General features: G+C 31.4%; 3 protein-coding genes across 4 annotated transcripts; 1 reads left to right on the forward strand and 2 right to left on the reverse strand.

Annotated features, from left to right (window-relative positions):
- Window positions 1–3,426: 3,426 nt before the first annotated feature.
- LOC107958605 (AAA-ATPase At3g28580-like) lies at window positions 3,427–5,313 on the reverse strand. Its single transcript, XM_016894423.2, has one exon. It carries the CDS (start codon window positions 5,158–5,160, stop codon window positions 3,691–3,693), a length of 1,470 nt encoding a protein of 489 aa, XP_016749912.2. The 5' UTR covers window positions 5,161–5,313; the 3' UTR covers window positions 3,427–3,690.
- Window positions 5,314–8,131: 2,818 nt separating this feature from the next.
- On the reverse strand, window positions 8,132–9,998 carry LOC107958604 (AAA-ATPase ASD, mitochondrial). Its single transcript, XM_016894422.2, has one exon. The coding sequence runs from the start codon at window positions 9,791–9,793 to the stop codon at window positions 8,318–8,320; it is 1,476 nt and encodes a 491-aa protein (XP_016749911.2). The 5' UTR covers window positions 9,794–9,998; the 3' UTR covers window positions 8,132–8,317.
- An 8,832-nt stretch (window positions 9,999–18,830) lies between these two features.
- Window positions 18,831–21,948, forward strand: LOC107958603 (inactive LRR receptor-like serine/threonine-protein kinase BIR2). Of its 2 annotated transcripts, XM_016894421.2 has the most exons (2): window positions 18,831–19,318; window positions 20,061–21,948. In XM_016894421.2, exon 2 carries the CDS (start codon window positions 20,066–20,068, stop codon window positions 21,830–21,832), a length of 1,767 nt encoding a protein of 588 aa, XP_016749910.2. In that variant the 5' UTR covers window positions 18,831–19,318; window positions 20,061–20,065; the 3' UTR covers window positions 21,833–21,948. The 2 variants fall into 2 exon arrangements, with proteins under 2 accessions (XP_016749910.2, XP_040953940.1); XM_041098006.1 differs by lacking the exon at window positions 18,831–19,318 and having other exon boundaries at window positions 19,329–21,948.
- Window positions 21,949–22,219: the final 271 nt, after the last annotated feature.

The raw sequence follows: 22,219 nt of genomic DNA on the forward strand, positions 1-22,219 counted from the left end.
TAGGCATATAATTGTTTGTTGATACTAGCACTTGAATGACTTGTGTTTGGTATATTTGATGTGTTTATATATGTGGCCTTATCATATTTAATGTGTATTTGATATGGTTGAATGATGGAAAAATTATAGGTATATTTGGTACCATTAAGCATATATGCATTTGGTTATCTAGGTAAATATGGATATTTGGTTGACATGTTATTAATTTGTCATTTGAGGTGCCTAAGGGCATATTGGTTATATGTTGTGATAATACATGTTTAAGACTTGATTTTAGCTTGATTTGGATGCCTAGTTATGGCTTGTTGATGTGCAAATTGTTCTGTTTAGGTTGGTACCGAATTGGGTGAGAAATGTGGCTTGGAAAATGACTTATTTTCATCCAAATGGGCAAAGACATGGGCATGCGTCTCAGCCGTGTGTGACACACGGCCAGGTGGCATGGCTGTGTGTTCCCTGTATCTTTAAAATTGCACAAGTCAGTATGCTCAACACGGCCTAGCACATAGGTGTGTGACTTGGTCGTGTGACCCAAGTTAGAGAGTTACACGGGCAAGGACACGGGCTGGGACACGGCCGTGTGTCCCTATTTCGAATGCCCACACGGCCTGGCCACACGACCGTGTGTCCCCTGAATGACTTGTTGATACTAGCCACTTGAATGACTTGTGTTTGGTATATTTTGATGTGTTTATATATGTGGCCTTATCATATTTAATGTGTATTTGATATGGTTGAATGATGGAAAAATTATAGGTATATTTGGTACCATTAAGCATATATGCATTTGGTTATCTAGGTAAATATGGATATTTGGTTGACATGTTATTAATTTGTCATTTGAGGTGCCTAAGGGCATATTGGTTATATGTTGTGATAATACATGTTTAAGACTTGATTTTAGCTTGATTTGGATGCCTAGTTATGGCTTGTTGATGTGCAAATTGTTCTGTTTAGGTTGGTACCAAATTGGGTGAGAAATGTGGCTTGGAAAATGACTTATTTTCATCCAAATGGGCAAAGACACGGGCGTGCGTCTCAGCCGTGTGTGACACACGGCCAGGTGGCATGGCTGTGTGTTCCCTGTATCTTTAAAATTGCACAAGTCAGTATGCTCAACACGGCCTAGCACATAGGTGTGTGACTTGGTCGTGTGACCCAAGTTAGAGAGTTACACGGGCAAGGACACGGGCTGGGACACGGCCGTGTGTCCCTATTTCGAATGCCCACACGGCCTGGCCACACGACCGTGTGTCCCCTGAATGACTTGTTGATACTAGCCACTTGAATGACTTGTGTTTGGTATATTTTGATGTGTTTATATATGTGGCCTTATCATATTTAATGTGTATTTGATATGGTTGAATGATGGAAAAATTATAGGTATATTTGGTACCATTAAGCATATATGCATTTGGTTATCTAGGTAAATATGGATATTTGGTTGACATGTTATTAATTTGTCATTTGAGGTGCCTAAGGGCATATTGGTTATATGTTGTGATAATACATGTTTAAGACTTGATTTTAGCTTGATTTGGATGCCTAGTTATGGCTTGTTGATGTGCAAATTGTTCTGTTTAGGTTGGTACCAAATTGGGTGAGAAATGTGGCTTGGAAAATGACCTATTTTCATCCAAATGGGCAAAGACACGGGCGTGCGTCTCAGCCGTGTGTGACACACGGCCAGGTGACATGGCTGTGTGTTCCCTGTATCTTTAAAATTGCACAAGTTAGTATGCTCAACACGGCCTAGCACATAGGTGTGTGACTTGGTCATGTGACCCAAGTCAGAGAGTTACACGGGCACGGACACGGGCTGGGACACGGCCGTGTGTCCCTATTTCGAATGCCCACACGGCCTGGCCACACGGCCGTGTGTCCCCTATAGCTTTGAAAATTTTCAATGTTTTTTAAAAAATTCTTTGAATACCCGACTGAGTCCCGACTTGTGTCTAATGCATATTTTAGGCCTCGAAGGCTTAATGTTATGAATATTATATGTTATGAAATGTTTGAAATTTCTGTCTATTTGTTCTGTAAACTCCGTTAATGCTCTGTAACCCTGTTTCGACAATGGATACGGGTTAGGGGTGTTACATTAGTCCCGACGATAATTTTTCATCGTCGCAATGCCTACAGTATGTGATGTCATGACGTCAAGTGGCCTGACATTTGACATCATGACGCGTCAAACTGTTTGGTGACATCTCGACGTGGAAGTGATGATGTCACGACGTCGACCTTGAAATTTTGAAACTCTGTAATTTGGTCATATTTCGTGCTCGGGTTTCATAAGCCCAATTAAGGCTCAAATTTGATTGTTTAATACAATGTAAATGTGTTTAAAACATAGTTACTTGTTTGAATGATTATTTTCTGTAAATTTGACGGTGATTGCTCCAACAACAAATTTAGCATCTTGTAGCTTGGACCTAGCGACCGGGTTGAGCGAGGAATGCTACAAAATCCCAAATAATTCAAGAATTATTTAAGCCAGACAACCTATTGCACTGCAATCAAAATTCTCACAAACTTAACTTCCATTGTGAACAATGCAATACAAGTTTGTTTTATATTGACCTAGAAAATTGCACAATTGTTTAATAAGAAACATATCCTGATTTTGATTGTCTTTCATCTAAATCTCCTTCCCAATCACCGTTGGTATATCTCATCAGATTCATGTCACATCCTTGACAACACAATCAATAGTCATAGCACCTTTTAGAAAAAGGTAATATCATATGTAATGCATGAGAATTTATAAACTAATTTATATGAAGGAAAAAAAAAGAAATGAAAATTAGTTTTATAAAATTAATGCAAATAAATAATTTCTAATTAATCCTAAATTTTAAAATAATTTAACATAAATTGTTCTTTTTTTATTTGTATTTATAAATAAAAAAAAGCAATGAACAAAAAGAAAAATAATAAAGTATAAAAAACCTAACATGTGTTGTAACTAAATATTCACCAATAGACTTGTTCATGGGTCGAGTTATTTGTATAGGCCTAAGGGTTCACTCAAAATTTGAGAGGGTTTGGACAAAAACATTAAGTTTGAAAAATGAGTTTGGACAAAAAAAATTAAATTTACTTATAAATATGACCTAAACTTGGGCTTAAACATTCAAGGCCCGAGCTTGGCCCGAGCTTGGCCCAGATTATTTTTAAAATTTTATTTTTGTATATTATGTAATTTATAAAACATAAAAATTAAATCTAAGGTAATATATAATATTACTATATGTAAATATTAAAAATTATTAAAATATTATATGTAATATTTTAATAAATAAAAAAACTAAATTAATAAATATTAAATTAAAATAATGTAAATATATATTTTAAAATTAAAAAATAATATGAATAGATACAAAATATATAAATATGAACAAATTTTAAACCCATATTTAATATTTAATTAAACATTATACCTAAAATCCAGCGAACTAGTCACCAATAAACATATAACTGAAAGGTTTACTTATAGGGAAATATCTAATTGGGGCAGATAGTTTAGGATAAAACGTAATAACCCTTGTCTAGTAAAACAGCCCCTCTTAAATAGGATTTGAAAATTTTACATAATATAATTGTTCCGATGTGGGACAGAGGTGTTACACGATGATTCCATTTTCTTTCGCCTGTTTGGCTGAAATTGCATCTCGTCTAACATTATCTTCAACAGATTGTTTTTTCCTTTTCTTCTTTCTCTGCCTCTAAACGAGCATGATATTCCTCAGCTTTCTTTCTTGCTTCCCCTTTAGCAGCCTTAAGTGCTTCAATCAAATTCTTCAAACAAGTTTCACCTACTTCATCATCATCAGATGTCAACATCAAGTTCTCAGCAACATCAGCAGGTGTCATATCTGTTTCTTCCAACAAATTGCCAATTTCTTCGAAAAGTGGATGAGAATCAATGTCCAAATAGTTCTTTGCTAACACCTTGAATGCTTCGAACCTACAATATGACATTTCAACGTGTTTATCCATTCTCCCTCTCCTGATTAAAGCTGGATCAAGCTTGTCAACATGGTTGGTGGTGAAAACAATGATTCTTTCACCCCCACAAGCTGACCAAATTCCATCAATGAAGTTCAACAGCCCTGATAATGTTACTTCACTCTCTTTTCTCTCCTCATTTTTTGACATTGCACCAATTGGATCGCCCCCTTCATTCTTATCATCTTTCTTCTTCTTCTTCTTTTCTTCCCTTTGGCCTGTAAGATCAAGAGAACAATCAATGTCCTCTATCACTATGATAGACTTGTTTGATGTCTCAATCAAAAGCCTTCTCAATTCCACATTGTTCTTAACTGTTGTAAGCTCAAGATCATACACATCATAGTTCAAAAAGTTAGCCATGGCAGCAACCATGGTGGATTTGCCAGTTCCTGGAGGACCATAAAGTAGATAACCACGTTTCCAAGCTTTCCCAATCTTAGCATAATACTCTTTCCCATTACTGAACGTCACTAGATCTTTCTTGATCTCCCTTTTCTTCTTTTCATCCATTGCTAATGTATCAAATGTTGCAGGATGTTCAAAAGCCACATGTGTCCATGTAGTACTACTTCGGTTGCCTTGGCCTGCACCGTTCGAGTAGAGCTTCCGCTGCCGGTTATTTGCAGCGATAGCCTTCCCTTGTTTCAACACATGGCTAAGATAAGTTCCGGTGATGACTTCCCGGTGACGATTATGGAACTTGAGAGTGTAAAACCTCTTCTCATCGGCGGCCGGATAAAATGAAAATTGTTGTGTTTTGGTAGTAGTTCGATTAGCAGACCACCAAAGCTTGACTCCATTGAACTCATCAGTGATTTCTTCGTTATAATCCATGCTAAGAACTAAAGACTGACTATCTTTAACAACATCAGCCTTGAGTCGTTTAGCGTTTGCAGAAGATTTGTCACTGAGATAGTTCTGAATTACTGAGAAGGCTTCACTTTTCTTAATCTTTTCGCCCGTGAATTCATCGAAGGTTATATGAATGTAAGGATACATGAAATTCGACAACTTTTTACTATATTGAAAGATACAAGCCTGAAGTTGTGGAGGGAAATACTGTCGGAACACGGCATACACGAACATAATGGCCGCCATTGTTGAGCCTAGATTAGACCACAGTTCTCCCTTCATCATCATCATCATTTGGGCTCAATTTCTCCCTTAATTTTTTCCCTCAGAATTACTGACATTTTGTGATATGAAAGTGTGAAGTTATAGAGAAGAGATGATTGGTTGTTGAAACTTCTGGAAAACTTCTTCCTACCATGCAATGCATGAATAATAAATATGTTTGGCATGCATCATTAATATTAAAAATAAGGTTAAAATGTAACTTTCTATACTCTTCTCAAATTTAAAATTTAAAATTTAATCTTTATATTTTTATTTTTAGAAATTTAGTTTCTCTACTTTTTAGATTTCAAAACAGAGGACCAATTTATAACACTATTAAGATTATTTTGTTAAGTTTAAGCTCGTTACAACATCTTTTTTTTAATTATATTTTTATAAAGTGAATATTCTTTATATTTTAATATGTCATCCCAATAAGTATAATAAAACAAAGTTAACTTCTGTATCTAAATTTTGAAATCTAAAATATAAAAAAATTATAGGGACTAAATTCTAAATTCAAAAAAGAGAAAAAAAAAATTATTACATATTTTATCCAAGAAATAAACATGAACCCAAAATTGGACCACTGACTTGAAAAAACCAAAAACTGGTGGGGCGAGCATAGGATTGGTCCACACGATGTAGTGAGAATGCTGTTACAATCTTCGTTAATTGGGGCTAACTAAAATACAAATGAAATTCGAAATATAAGTAAGATATAACCTAAAATTTAAATCTTAATATGTATAAAAAATAAATTTATAATCTTTCACTATTTTAATTTTTATTTACATTTACATGTAAATTATGTAGAATATGAATATTATAACATTTTATAATAAAATTTATTAATTAATTTGATGTTATAATTTTAAAAACATATATTTTGATAATTTAATTGTAAGCTATTTTTTTGAAATAATAGTTTCCATAGTACAAATATATTTTAAATTTCTTGTACTTAGTTTATATAAAAAATTTCAATTGTAATTATAGAATTTACTATTATCATTATTTATTTTTATGTTATTCATAATATTTTTACTTATGTATTATAAATTATTTATTACTATGTTTACCTCTATATACTAGTATTATTAAATTTATTAATATATTATCAATAATTTACAAAATATCTAACTATTTTAAAAAAAATTAACATCTAAAACCATATAATTTGAATATTTATTATGAGTTAACATATTAAAAAAATTAATTTAAAAGTATGCAACTTGATAAATTAATGTAAAATTACACTTTGATATTATATGAATTATGGTATTTAATCAATAAAATATAATTAATCTAAAAAATGATAAGATATAATAAAAATTACCCTAAACGCTAAAATTTGCTCCTAAAATACTACAAAACAAAATTAAAATAATTTGTATAATTCCATGAAAAATACTACAAAGCAAAAAGAAAAATGTATAATTCCATGAAAAGCCCCTGTACTTTGGGATTTGTTGCAACATGGTACTTATACTTTCAAAATATTCAATTTGGCACTTGCATTTTTGTTTTTGTTACATATTTTGGTACTTGGCCCTAACAACGCTAGATTTTACATTGACATGGCACATTGTCCAATTAACTAGCTAGATAAGGGAGAAATTATTCCATGGAACTTTTCCATCACCTCATATATGATCCTACCCAATTATTTTATGCCACATCAACAACTTTTTCTAACTCAAATTAAAAGGATTAAAACAATTTCCACATCATATTTAATTTTGTTCAATTTCTTTTTCTTTTCATTTGACGTGATTTTTTCCTCCCTCTCTTCGTCTCTTCACTGTTAGAAGAAGAAGATTTAAGGTTTTGATGCTTTTCTTGATTTTTTCCTTTCCTCATCATCTCTTTATTGTTAGAAAAAAAAGCCTCAAGACAAGCCTAGAAAATTAATAACGGATGCTTTCACTATTGAAAATAAGTTATTAATTTCCTTTTCCTCAAGACAAACCATTATTTCTAATATTAGAGCAAGATTTAGGGTATTAGAGCATGATGAAAAGCCTTTTTAATTTGAGTTGAAAAAAGTTATTGATGTGACATAAAATAATTGAGTAGGACCATATATAAGGTGGTGGGAAAAGTTCATGGAATAATTTCTACTAGATAAGAGTCTTACGAATAGTTTTATTTTCAAAAACAATAAAATTTTATAAATTCATTTTAAAATATAAAAGATTGTACTCATTAGTATTTTTATATATAAATTCATCAAAAATATATTCTTTTCAAAATAAAAAATAATTTTAAAAATTTCTTTTCTCATATAAAATTGAAGCTTCTTTTACTTTTCTTTACTTTTTTTTTCTTTGGTAATTTGTGTTATTTTCTTCTTCTTTCTTAAGAAAAAAAACATTGAAGAACATTGAGAAAAAAAAAATGATTCAAATCAATTGAGCCTCAAGAACATCAGCCAAATAACAAACTATTTGGAACTCTCTTAATTTTTTCTTAAATGTACAATATTCATTAGAAGAAACTAGTGTTTGAGATACAGGATAGCTAATACAAATTGGCAGTCAACAACTTAGCAAGACATTTCACACTAGATTAAGAATCCCCTCACAATATAACACTTATCCAATCAATGATCACTAATGAAACTCATGAACATTTTGAACTAGGCATAACACGAGAAAAGAGAAAGGACAAACTTCATTTTAGAGTGGACGACGTAGAGGCGACATAAATAGGAGTAGCGATAGTTGGGATTCATGGTGGAAGAAAGAAGAGAGGAAGAGAAACTGCAAGAAAATAAATGTCTTTAAATGAGTCACCATCTATGACATCTTGTACAATTTAAGAAGATCCAACTTGACTTTTTATACAATTTAGTCACCATCTATGACATCTTGCTCATCTTAATCTTAATACAAAAATAATGTATGCATACATCATTTATTCTTAAACATTAATGACTTGTTTTCCCTACTCCAAATAAACAAGTCAAGCAGATAAAGGCAAACATCCAAGACAGAACTCCTTAATTAAGGTAACTTGTACTATTATTTCACACACACACAGATGTACTTCATCTATTACTTGACATAAATTAACTTCGAGTTCTACCACTTGGTAATGGCTACAAATGATATAGAAATTAAGCTACCCTAAACCCCATCTTCTTGACATTAATGGAATGACAACATAATGTCTTATGATGTTTTCATTTCTTCTTCTTGTTTGTTAGATTGCTGTTTCTTCTCTTTCTCTTTTGGTTTGGCCTACATGCTCCTCCATTTTTAGTGGCCTTGAGAGCTTCGATTAGTCGGTTTAAACGCAGTTCCACGTTCTCGCCTTCAAACTTGGGGATCAAATTCTCTGCAACATCTGCAGGTGTCATATTGGTTTTACCCAACAGTCCACCAATTTGTTTAAAGAGTCTATGAGAATTGATTTTTAAATAATTCTTTGCTAACACCTTGAATGCTTCAAAGCAACAAAATGGCATTTCTATGAGTAGGTCCATTCTTCCTCTCCTGATTAGAGCTGGATCAAGGTTTTCAATGTAATTTGTGGTGAAAATAATGATTCTTTCACCCCCACATGATGACCAAAGTCCATCAACACAATTCAAAACACCCGATAAAGTAACTTTACTATCTGTTGTCTCTTCCATTTCCTTTTTAACCTTCTTACTAATTGGATCCATGTCTGAATCTTCCTTGATCTTCCTCTTCTTGCTCTCTCTTTCACCCATAAGATCGAGAGAGCAGTCAATATCCTCGATTACTAAGATCGATTTACCCGACGTATCGATCAAAAGCCTCCTCAACTCCGTGTTATCTTTGATTGCAGTAAGTTCTAGATCATAAACATCGTACTCCAAATGATTAGCCATAGCAGCAATCATGGTTGATTTACCAGTGCCTGGTGGACCATAAAGCAAATAACCTCGTTTCCAAGCTTTTCCAATGCTTTGATAATAATCCCTCCCCATTTTGAACTTATTGATATCATTGATGATTTCTTGTTTCTTGTTGGCATCCATTGCCAAAGTATCAAATGATGCAGGATGTTCAAAAGCAACATAGCTCCATTTTGGATTGAATCCATTCCAATCCTTGCTTGGATTGTTGGTGTAAAGCTTACGCAGCCGGTTGTTTTGCTTGATTGCTTTCCCTTCATTCATCACCCAAGCTAGATAAGACTCGGTAATGATTTGCTTGTGGCGATTGTGGAATGTCAACTTGTAATACCGTTTCTCATCGACGGCCGGAAACACCGAGAACTGCAACGATCTTGGGGTAGTCCTGTTTGAACTCCACCAAACTTTGATCCCATTGAACTCATCAGCAACTTCTTCATGGTAATCCATGCTAAGCACCAAAGACTGACCATCTTTGACAGCATCAGCCTTAAGCCTCTTAGCAGATACAACGGATTTGTCACTGAGATAGTTCTCAATGGCTGCGAAGGCTTCGCTACGCCGCATATACTCGCCGGTGAATTCATCGAAGGTGATTTGGGAATAAGGATAAGCAAAATTCACTAGTTTTCTGCCATATTTCTGGATATCATCTTGTAGGTGTTGAGGGAAGTGGTCACGGAACATGGCATAAATGAACACAAAAGTTGCCGTGGAATAAAAGAAAGTAAATGTTGCCATGGCTGAGCTAAGGTTAGATAAGAAATCCTCCATCGTCTTTTCTCTAAATTTTCTAGGAATCAATTTGTTGTTATGAGCTGCAAACTGAATTAACTGATATAATTTATAGGGAGGAGAGAGACGAAACAGATAGGTACTGAAATTTCCTCGCTACTACAACTGTCTTTCTACCAAATTTCAATGTCATGGAAGACAAAAAATAGAATAAAATTCCATCTAATGCTCAAATTTCCTCCCAACATATACTTAAGTAAGAAATTTAATATACCAATATTAAATACATACTCATATTCAATCTTCGGACCTAGTTTCATCAAACTGCAATTTGGGTATTTTCTTTTATGTTTCACTCATACAATAACAATACAAGACATGAACAATATATGTTCGACCAATTACATGTAAAATTCAATCAATATAATATACAACAGATAAAAGAATCAGACAAAAGCAGAATTAATCCGAAATTTTTTTTCAGTCCCAGGTTCGAATTTTCTCCCATGTTTATTTGGGTTTTTTTTTCTTCTAATCAATGATTCAAGCTTTTTTTTTCAAATTCATTAATAAAGATGTTATTTTCAATTTTTTATTAACAAATATTTCTTTATTTATATAGACAAAATAATAAATATGTAATTATATGATGAAAATAATTTTTTTACATATATCATTATGTTAAATATATTTTATTTTTTAAAAACATCAACAAATTTTTTTATATATATTTTTCTTTATATATAATTTTTATATGTTAAATATTATTTTTTTCACGTACGTTGTGGGCATGATAAATTCTAATATTATAAAAATAACTATTTCAAATATAATTATTTTTAGTAAATATAATTTTTATATGTGAAATATTGAGTGTGACAAATTTTAATATTATATATGTTTGTAAATGTATTATAAATAATTATATTTATAATATTAGAATTTACCATACCCACAATGTAGGTGATAATATATTGATATTTTTAATAATTATTTGAGATATTTCACATGCAAAAATAATGATATTTAAAATAATTATTTGATTTTATAATATTACAATGTAGGTAGAAAAAATACATATTTCACATATAAAAATTTATATTTATTAAAAATAATGATAGTTCAAATTATTAATTGATTTTTTATATTATAATTTATCATACCCACAATGTAGATGAGAAAAAAAAATACTTGACATATAAAAATTATATAAAAAAAATTAGTTAATGTTTTTAAAAATAAAGTACATTTAACATAATGATATATTGAGAATTATTTTAATGATATAATTACATTTATTATTTTATCTATATAAAAAAACAACTTATTAATTAAAAAGGTAAAACAGTAATGAAGTTGTCATTTTCATAGCAGGTACAAATTAGTTTCAAATATAAACGTGACCGATGAAGTTGATTCGGTTTACTAAAATTTGAAGTTTATTACTTATTTTTCCTTCCATTTTTAAAAATGGTTATTTAAAACAATACAAATTTCTGCATGGAAGACGTGAAGTTTGACAAGTGATTTTTTTTATAAAAATATATTTTCGGTATTTTTTAATTTTGATATTTAGTAAATTAGTTGTTCTTTTTTTTAATTAGAGCATTTTAATTTTTATCAATTTTGAAAATGAGTAACAAATAATTATTAATTATGACGCTAATATTTTTTGTTTGGTATAATAGTAAATTTAACCCTTAATGTTTATGTATTCTATGTAAATATTGTTAGCTAAATTTGTTAAAGCAAGTGTAACACTTCAAAATATAGGGGATTAGATGAAATAAATAACTAAGAATTAAACTTTAATCCTTCTTTATTTCCAAGGTTCGAGACGAACTAAACGTATCTCATTTCCTTTCCTATTTTTTAATTTCGGCAAAAAGGGTTAATTCCCAAGTAACCCCTCAAATTTCGAAAAACCTTCTCCAAATCAAAATAGAATTCTAGTTTATTTTCTAATTGAACTAGCAATTTTGCTTTCTTTTTCCCTATTTCTTCTACATATTCCCTTTGTAAATATTTTTCCTTTATTTTTGAAAATCTTATTTTGATCCCGAACCCAAAATCGATCTCCGTTCAACCGTTCTTCTTATCGGTTTAGCATAACACCATCAAATTTCGTCTCTATCATTGCCAAGATCTGTAAGAAAATTCCAAATCCTGATGTTTAGACCTCAAATACCTATAGAATTCTTGTTCTTGTTAATTTCAAGATTGATTCAATGATCTTTTGCGAATCTTGCCTATATTTCCCAAAATATTGACTTTCTTTGAAAACCGTTATTAGTCCTTGTGTATTTGTCGATTGAAAGACTTGTTATAGGTGTCTCAGATCAGATTTGGATGTGAAGATCATCGTTTAAGACCCCGGTGACAAGTGTGTATTCTTTTATGAGAAAATCGAGGCAAAAATGAATTCAACCTAGACCACACGAGTTGCTATATGGGCATGTTAACCACACAACCATGTCCTCCTACAAATCCTAGGATAGTTCGCTTCTCACACAAGCACAACCCTGCCGCACAGGCGTGTGGACCACACAGCCTACCACATGGCCATGTGCCTTGGAAACCCTAGTGTAGTTCATAAACCACACGACCGTGTAACCCTTCCACATGGCTTGAGGCATCTCACACGGTCTGGCCATACATCCATGTGCCTCTATTTTTCAAATTTTACAGTTTTACCTAAAATTTTGTGATTTGCTCAATTTAGTCCCCAATTGATCCTCAAATTGTTTTTGGTGTTTTATTACATTCAATTAAGTCCTTGGAAATACAAATAATGTTAGATCCATGATCTAATTGACTGAATTATTAATATTATGTAAAATTAGGATATGTTCAGTTTAATCTATATACATTCTTTAAATTGTTTTTAGAGATTTTCCTTGCTTAATTAAGTCCCTAATATTGTGTGAATTCTGAAATTTGCGTTTAATTCCTTAAGTGCTCTTATTACATTGTATGATACGTGAACAAAGTATGCTTTCTGATAAAGTGAAATTGTTAAATTGAAAGTGATAATACTGTTACCGCCCTGTGAAGAACATGATAAGCATATTAAGTGTTAGTGATGAATTGAGTACATGTTATATGTCTATTACTAGTGTTGGTATATATGTTATAATACAAAACATGAAATAGTGCATTCCATGGGGATGGGACATTGTACGGAGGAAGACTAGCAATTTATTAAATCTGCAAACAAGTAGTTGCCCATCCACAAAACCCAGTGACAGTTTGTTTAATCTGCGAATATGTTGTGCACTCACAACAAGTGACAATAACTGTAAATATGTGGTTCGTCCACAAACCTAGTGGCAGTTTGTTTAATCTGAAACCATGTTGTGCACTCATAACAAGTGGCAGTAACTGCAAATGTTTTTATCTAAAATACTAGTGGTTTACCCACGTTTTTCTTTGCAAAATGGTAGTTTATCTGCAAATCAATGGCGGCTTGCCCACAATCCGGAGTGATATGGTAAATGAGTTTTGAGGAACACATTAAGTGAGGTGTGTAGCGGAGTTAGATAAAACTTTTCTGTTAATTTGAAAGACATAGATGTTAGTAAAATTAAGAAAATGTCACTTTTCTGCTATTAGGTCATAATTAAATTTTGTCTAATAAATACACTAGAAGTTAACTATGCTTTTAATGGTAATCACTTTTTACAAGAAAAATATTAAATTAATCGTATTTTATCAACGCATAAGTCATTTTCTAAAAATAGACTAAGCCTTTCTAAAGATAACAAATGTTTTAATTTGACTATTTAAAATCTCCAATCGCACTAGGCCATCTCGGTGGTCGATATAATCTCCCAGATTCGGGCCGACTATCTAGGCCGGGTTGAAGAGGTTACATCAAGATCAAATTGATTGAATATATAAATTTTGATAACTAAATTTTTTATTATACTAATAAAAAGCAAATGTAATTAAATTGATAGTGATTAAACTATTCTCATTATTTTTCGAAAAAATAATTTACTTAACACTGAAAGGACCTAAACAAATTTTTTTACTTTTCTTCCATAATTCATTACAGCATAATCTTTAAGAAATGTTAATTTAACCAAAAATCAAAATCAAATTTAATTCTTCAAAAACAATCACAATTTTAAAATAAAAAAGGGGGATTGTTGAATTTTTATGATCAAAGATCGGTTAAATGTCGATCATATCTCCACATTTGAAGATATTTACTACATAAACCAGAAGTGGAAAAAAAGAGAGAGCTAATTTTGAAGAAATTTCTAGAGAAAATTTTAAAAAGATTGATAATAAGAGACTTAATACAAAGTAAAATAGAATAAATCCAATCATAATGTTGCTGTTTTTTCTCTCTCTCATCAAGTGATCGATGAGAAAATAAAAGGAAAATATAAAAAATTCAAAATTTGGGAAAAGAGAAAAACAAAAACTCTAATGTTAAAAGTGATAATTTTAAATTTTAATCTTTATATTTAAAAAAGTTAAAAATTAAGTCCTACATTTATCAATTTGATATATTAATTCGGTTGCATGTATAATTAATAAAAAATAAAAATGTTATGTTGATAAGTTTTGATGGAAACTAATAACGATGATAATTATTGAATTAAAACTTTTAAATTATTGGAGGATTGAATTTTTAACTTTTAAAGTCTAGAGACTAAATATCAAATTCTATAAAAGTGTAGAGATTAATAGAGGAATGGATGGCTGCGAAGGAAATGTGTTTAATATTGATGAAAAGAAATAGTTATAAGAAGTTTATCTAAAAATGAGGTTGTATTTGGAAAATCATCTAGTTTTTGAATTTGAGTGTAATTTCTTATAATAATACAGGGGTATAAGTAATCATTATAATTAGTAGATCTCATCGAACAGAGTGTAACTGAAGCACTCCTATTACACTCTCCTGTTCTTAGAGGAGAGTGAACATTAGAGTAACTGCTCGAATAATTATACTTAAATCCAATTTCCTATAGTTTTCTACACATACTAGTATATTATTTAAGTTTAAAAAGTTATTTGTATATAATAATAGTATTTTAATTTTAAGATTAATTCTATTTTTAAATATAATTATATGTTTTTTCTACTAATCTCATTTAAACAATTTAAAATTTTGATTGGGGAAAGGAAATTTTTCTCACATTTTGATCTATTAAATAATTAAGCTCGCTACATCAACATTTTTTCATGTCAAACACCACATCATCATTTATTCCCTAGCTACCACGTTAGTTGTCGTGTCATCACTTAACTGCCCACCAGAGGGTTCAACAAAAAAAAAACTATATTTTAGGAGCTCAATTGATTGCCAACTTTCAATTAATGGCTCAATTGATTGCAATTTTCAATTAGGGGCTTAATTGATTGTATTCTTAATATTTTAGTCCCCAGCAATGATGCCAAAAACTTGATGTGTTGTGAACTAACTAAAAATTTGACTAAGGCAATTGCACCTATCAATTAACAGTATAGCTATGGTGAGCAAAGATATCGTTCCCACAAAGACTAAAAGTATTAGTAATTATCGTCTTTCTATTATTTAACCGATAAATTCAAGTAATTGATTAAGAACTAAAATTAACTAAATTAATTAACTAATGAACATGACAAAGAACAAAACAAGCAAATAAATCATTAACAACCAAGAAGCAAAATAATACCTAGGAAAGAATTCGCATATATTTCACCTGTCATTATCACTCTAAATTACGGAATTTCTTTACTTAGCAACTTGATCCGTAGAAATTCCTAAATTATGTTAATATCTCTCTCGAAAGTAAGAGCAACTGATTCTAGGTTGATTAATTGAAATTTCTTTCTAATTAAAACCCTTATTATCGCATTAACACGTACTATGGATTCCCTTATTAGATTTGACCCTAATCTGATAGATTTGTCGCCTTATTTCTAGGATTGCATGCAACTCCACTCAATTACGAAAGATTTACTCTTAAACTAGGTATTTTGCTCCTCTGATTTAAGCACATCAAACATGGATCAATAATCTAGAAATATCAAACCAAGAATTAAGCACACATAATTGAGAATAAGAAACTAAGAATTTATTGCGTAAAATAAAAATCAAACAACAAAATCCATCATAGGGTTCATCTCTCTAGGTATTTAGAAAATGAGTTCATGCTTGAAAATAAAAGCATCCCAGATACATTATAATCGAAAGAAACAAAGAAACTCATGATAATCTCTTTAGAAATCAACTGGGAATCTTCAATCTTGACGAAAACCTATTTCAGAATCGGCTTCAATGGTGTTTTTCGAGTTGTTTTCTTCAATATTTTATGACGACTCCCTCCTATCTTCTTATTTTTGTCATATATATGTCTTAGAATGCCCGAAAAACCTAAAAAACGTGTTTTCTCGCAATTTATGGTGCAAATTTGTGAAATCGACATGGCCTACCATGTGATCATGTGGCAGCGTGTGTGGATCACATGGCTGTGTGGAAGAGGTCAGCCTGTGTAGTTCTTGTAGCTTGCTTCAATTTTTTGGTTTTCGCTTCTTTTGCTCTCAAATGCTCTATTAAGCATAAAAAACATGAATTTAAAGGACTAGGAGCATAAAATTCACAATTAACATCGAATAATCACCCAAAAACGGATTAAGAATTATGTTAAAATATGTTACTTTTAGCACTTATCAACTTTAAAACACCAACGATTAATTACTATTACTATCAAACAAGCTCTTTTATTTATTTATAAGGTTTGTTTAATGAGGGGTCATTATATGGTTAAGTGTAAATGTATAGATTACTCGTTATCACTTGAGTGTATATTATTTAAAAATGCAAAATTAGGTTGAGTAGTTGGTATACTGAAAGTGTATTTTTTAAACTCCACAAACAAAGTTATAAATTTATCATATGTCCCATTTTTAAAATTTTTTTTACTATACCTATATACACTTATTATTAACTAAATCCTATTAATTTGTAGAAATTTAAAATTTCACTGGCAATGTATTGAATATTTTCTGAAAATATTATGGTCTAAGTATAGTTCTGCTCCGCCCGAGATATTATTTATGTAAAGCCCTCCCAATAATATCAACTCCAAAATTCGAACTTAATCTAAATACCTCGAGAAAAAGCTAATTATTTATATAAAATTTGTATTTCGTTGATAAAATTTAACGGTAAAAGTTACAAAAATGTGCGAGAAGAACGTAAATTTTAATACTAAATAAAAAAAAAATAGGCTTAAAAAAGATTCAATACCTTTGACTTTATACTATAAAAAAATTAGAGAACAAATGGAATTTTTGTGCTTTAATTAATGATTCTCAATTCTTAAGAATTGAATAAGGAGGGAGGTGTAATAAATATATTTGTTAAAAATTTATATAGTAATTAAATAAGTTTTTGGTTGAAATGGTAAAATTAAATGTTTAAAATTTATTGTGTCTTGGGTTTAAATTTGATCATAATTAATTTTTTATTGATTTTATATAAAAATATACTCGTAAATATAACCTACTTTATAGAAGGGTATTTTAATAATTTTTCAACTAAGTTGATACCAAATTGACTCGTTATATCAATTAAATCAAAATTTAAATATAGGTATAGATAATTATTTAATTATTTTTTTTCCAATTTCTTAGAAAAGTCTTGCTTGTAAAACATTCTAGAAAAACAAAGTGTAGTTTTTTTAATCCAAAATTAATTCTCTTTGTGTTTTAAAGGATAAATATAAAAAAAATTCTTGAAAATGTCATTGTTGCTAAACAAACTAGCATGACTTGTAATGGATAATGGGGCCATTGGACCACTACCTTCCACTTTCATTTCATCAAAATATGATAGGAATCCAATGGATGGAAGTAAACAAATTATGGGCAGATCCAAATCTTAAGAACTTGATTGGTTTGTCTGTAAAATCAATTTTACTTTTCATAGATATATAATATTAATTTAAGGGAAAAATAGTTTTATGGTTCGAAAAATATTACATTTCTTCTATTACAAGAGTAAGGTAAGATGATAAGGGTCTTTTCTATCTTAGTTAGTGATTGAAAGTTTGATCCTTATCTTAAGAATGAAGCAAATTTAAAACTCCCGTCCAGTGTCTACCCCTTTAATGGGCTTACAAAATGCGAAAAATTAGTCACTAGGCTCGTTCTAATGAATACCTAAGGAAACCCAAAAATATTACTCTTCTTCAAGAAAATACATTTTTTAAGGTTTAGTTATTAAATAAAATTTAAATAGAAGAATACCTTTAATTTTTATTAATTATTTTTTTATTTTTTATCTTCAATCTTTATATTTAATAATTTTTAATTAAAAATAATAAAAATTTAATTAGTTATATAAATATTATTATATTAAAATTATAAATTACATTATGTTTTAATATAATCTTATGTTAAACATAATACATTTTTTAATTAATATAATCTGAAGGCTCGCTTAAAAAGTGGGAGGGTTTGGGAAAAAATATAGGCCGAAAAATAGGCTTGGGCAAAAAAATATGCCCGTTTTCTAAACGGGTCGGACTTCAAATACGCTTTTTTTGGCCGGGGCTCGGCCTGAATTTGCAAAAAAAAAAAACTATTGCTTTTTACTGTTGTTTCGCTATTATATTGCTAATATATATATTTTGGATATTGTATAACTCTTGTTTTATTGTTAATTTTGTTACTATTTTAGAGGTATTTGCTTGCTAAGTTGCACCTATCTTAGTGTTATTTAAGTATAAATAATTTTTAAATTTATTTTCAATTTGTTGAGAAATATTTATTTTTAATGTTTTTAGTGTGTTTGATGTATTATATTTTTTAAAATTTTTATATAAAAATAATAATATGAAAGAATATATTTTCAATTTATTAGACAAAATTTTAGGCTCATTTTTTAGATTGGGCCCGAGCTTAAAAAATGGACTTAAAATTCTATTGAGGCCGATCCGACCCGCCCTATGACCACCTCTAATGTTAAGTTTGTTGGTAGCTTTTATCTTTTATCTAATTATTTTTAGAAAAAAAATTCTTACAAGAATTAATTATCCAACTACTTAATCATAAGAAAAACCCAAATGATCGTGACAAAGGTATTGTTGAACTTCAGAAGGAGTGCTATTAAGTAGCTTTGAAGCCATTTCTTCCACTCGGCATGATTTCGCTAGAACATCCGCAATAGTATTGGCTTCCCTATAGATGTGTTGGAATCTAATAGTCCACTCCCTAAAACAAACCTCCCTAATACGTCGCACTAGTGACAGCTGATTGCGATCTTCATCTTCCGCGTGCAGCAGCTCCTCCGCCATTTTGCTATCACAGTTCACTATAACTTTCGAAACACCCCTGCTCCAACAAGCTTCTAACCCTTCAAAGATAGTCCCAAGTTGAGCATTCAGAATCATACTTTTACCCAGGCATCTTTGAAAACCAAAAATCCAGTTGTCTCTAAGCACCCCCCCCCCCCGATTGAAGCCCATCCTTCCATCAGCTGTACGAACTCATCAGTGTTAAGTTTCATCCAACTCGTAGGGGATGGCTCCCATTTCACCTGCGTGACAATCTTGATAATAAGAGGTATAATTAGAGGTAGAACTTTGAATATATTTTTGCCATAGATTTGATTCATGGGTGCCTTAGATTACGCCTTTTTGTTGAAAAATAACGAAATTTCTATTTTTCCATATGTACCAACAAACAACACCAAAGACAATTTCCCAGTCAGCAATACTGTATCAATTCTATGCCTTTTCCTAACTTGTTGTCTCTAAAAATATACGTAAAATCAATTCATCTTTAAGGTGGTGGTGCTTTATTGAAAATTATCTAAGCATATAAATGCGTTATGACTAGAAATTAGGTTTTTAACATTTCTGTAAATAGTTGCGACGTATTGGTGAAATATTTATCTGTCAACAAATTCTTGGTGCTTTCAAATCAACATTATTGTTTGTGATCATCAACCCAAACACTTTCAAATTCACAAGACAAATTTTCCGTTTTCTTCAAAAACAAAAAAGCACTCACTAGGGGGAAATAGTAACTATCAAGCAATTGTTTGGTAATTTCTCAAATGTAATCCAAGTCAATGGCGCTTTACAGACACTTCCACTTAACAATTTACACCATTCCACTCATTTTAAGCCCCAATTTGTTTGTTTCCAAGTCATTGCTGCATTTCAACACACAAAAAAGACCAAAATTGTGATCAAAGCCACAAAGAGAAGTCTGGGTGGTTTTTTTTTTTTTTGCTTCCATTTTGTGGAATATATGAAGGGATCTTTGCTCAATAGTTTAAAGATCTTCATCTTTGTTTTAGCCTGGATGTTTTTCCCAGTACTTGTACTATCAGCTGTTACCGAAGATGACATGAAGTGCCTTGAAGGTGTCAAGAACTCTCTAAAAGACCCAGATGGGAAATTAAGCTCTTGGACTTTCAACAATAATTCAGTAGGTTTTATCTGCAAATTTGTTGGAGTTTCTTGCTGGAATGAACGAGAAAATCGCCTGTTAAGCCTTGGACTTCGTGATATGAAGCTTTCAGGACAGTTACCTCAATCTTTACAGTACTGTCGTAGTTTGCAAAGTTTAGACCTGTCAGCTAACAAGCTTTCTGGATCGATCCCTACACAGATATGTTCTTGGTTACCTTATTTAGTGACCCTTGATCTATCTAGCAATGATCTATCAGGTACCATCCCTCCTGAGTTATCATACTGTGCTTATTTGAATAATTTGAAACTATCAAATAATAGACTTTCAGGGTCAATTCCATATCAATTATCTGGTTTAGATAGGCTGAAAAAGTTTTCAGTAGCAGATAATGATCTCTCAGGTGCTATTCCTTCGTCTTTTGAGAATTTTGGTAAGGCGGATTTTGTTGGGAACAATGGTCTTTGTGGAGGTCCTCTTAGAAAGTGTGGGGGTTTGAGTAAGAAGAATTTAGCGATTATAATTGCAGCTGGGGTTTTTGGTGCTGCTGGTTCAATGTTGTTGGGGTTTGGGGTCTGGTGGTGGCAGCATTTGAGATGGATCAAGAGGAAGAAGAAAGGGTATATCGGAGGATCTAGTGATAGTAATTGGGCTGAGAGATTGAGAGCTCATAAATTGATTCAAGTTTCATTGTTTCAAAAGCCACTTGTGAAACTTAAGTTGGGTGATTTAATGGCTGCCACAAACAATTTCAATGCAGAAAACATATTAGTTTCAACCAGGATGGGAACTACATATAAAGCAATGCTTCCTGATGGATCAGCCCTAGCAATCAAGAGACTTACAACTTGTAAACTTAGTGAGAAACAGTTTCATTGGGAGATGAATAGATTAGGCCAACTTAGACATCCAAATTTAACTCCCCTTTTGGGATTTTGTGTTGTGGAAGATGAAAAACTACTTGTTTATAAACATATGTCCAATGGGACTCTTTATTCTTTGTTGCATGGTAGGGGTGGTGACATGGATTGGCCAACTAGGTTCAAGATTGGTTTGGGTGCAGCAAGGGGTCTAGCTTGGTTACACCATGGATGTCATCCTCCATTTCTGCAGCAGAACATCTGCTCCAATGTGATTCTCGTCGACGAGGACTTGGATGCTCGGTTAATGGACTTTGGATTAGCAGGGCTCATGACTTCATCAGATGTTAATGAGACTAGTTTTATGAAATCGGATCTAGGCGAATTCGGTTACATAGCACCAGAGTATTCAAGCACGATGGTTGCTTCACTTAAAGGCGATGTCTACGGATTCGGTGTCGTTCTTCTCGAATTGGTAACTAGGCAAAAACCACTACAAGTCAATACAGGTGAAGAAGGATTCAAAGGTCATTTGGTGGATTGGATAAATCATCTGTCGAACTCGGGAAGAATCGAGGACGCCATTGACAAGGATGTTATCGGAAAAGGCCATGATGAGCAAATCTCAGAGTTGCTCAAAATTGCATGTAATTGTGTGGTTGCTCGGCCAAAGGATAGATGGTCAATGTTCCAGGTTTATCAGTCGCTGAAAACCATGGGTGAGGAAAATGGTTTCTCAGAAATGGATGATGATGATTTCCCTCTGATTTTCACTAAGCAAGATACTGAATCAATGTAGGACATGTTAATGCATATCTAAAGGCTTTTGATATTAGATCATGCAAATCTGCAAATCGATTGCCTCTCTTTGTTATGTATGGGTTGTATAATGCAATAAACTTGTTGGATTGTGTCTGTTTTTGCTCCTTGTTTTGCATTGAAATCAATACTGATGATTTATGATGTTTCGACTCTTCAATTTTAAAAATCTTTACAATATTTTATATTTACTTTTTTTTTAAACTTTTAACTTTTAAAATTTATATTTAATTTTTATAACTTATAATTATTTTTTTCTCATCAACGAAACGAAAAATGTGAAAACTCAAAAATTAAATCTATTTTTTATTTAATAACTTTTGATTTAGTTTTTCTTTTCTTTTCTATTACTACATTGTTTGTCTCT

Source organism: Gossypium hirsutum, chromosome D07 (assembly GCF_007990345.1).
Source record: "Gossypium hirsutum isolate 1008001.06 chromosome D07, Gossypium_hirsutum_v2.1, whole genome shotgun sequence".
NCBI lineage: Eukaryota > Viridiplantae > Streptophyta > Magnoliopsida > Malvales > Malvaceae > Gossypium > Gossypium hirsutum.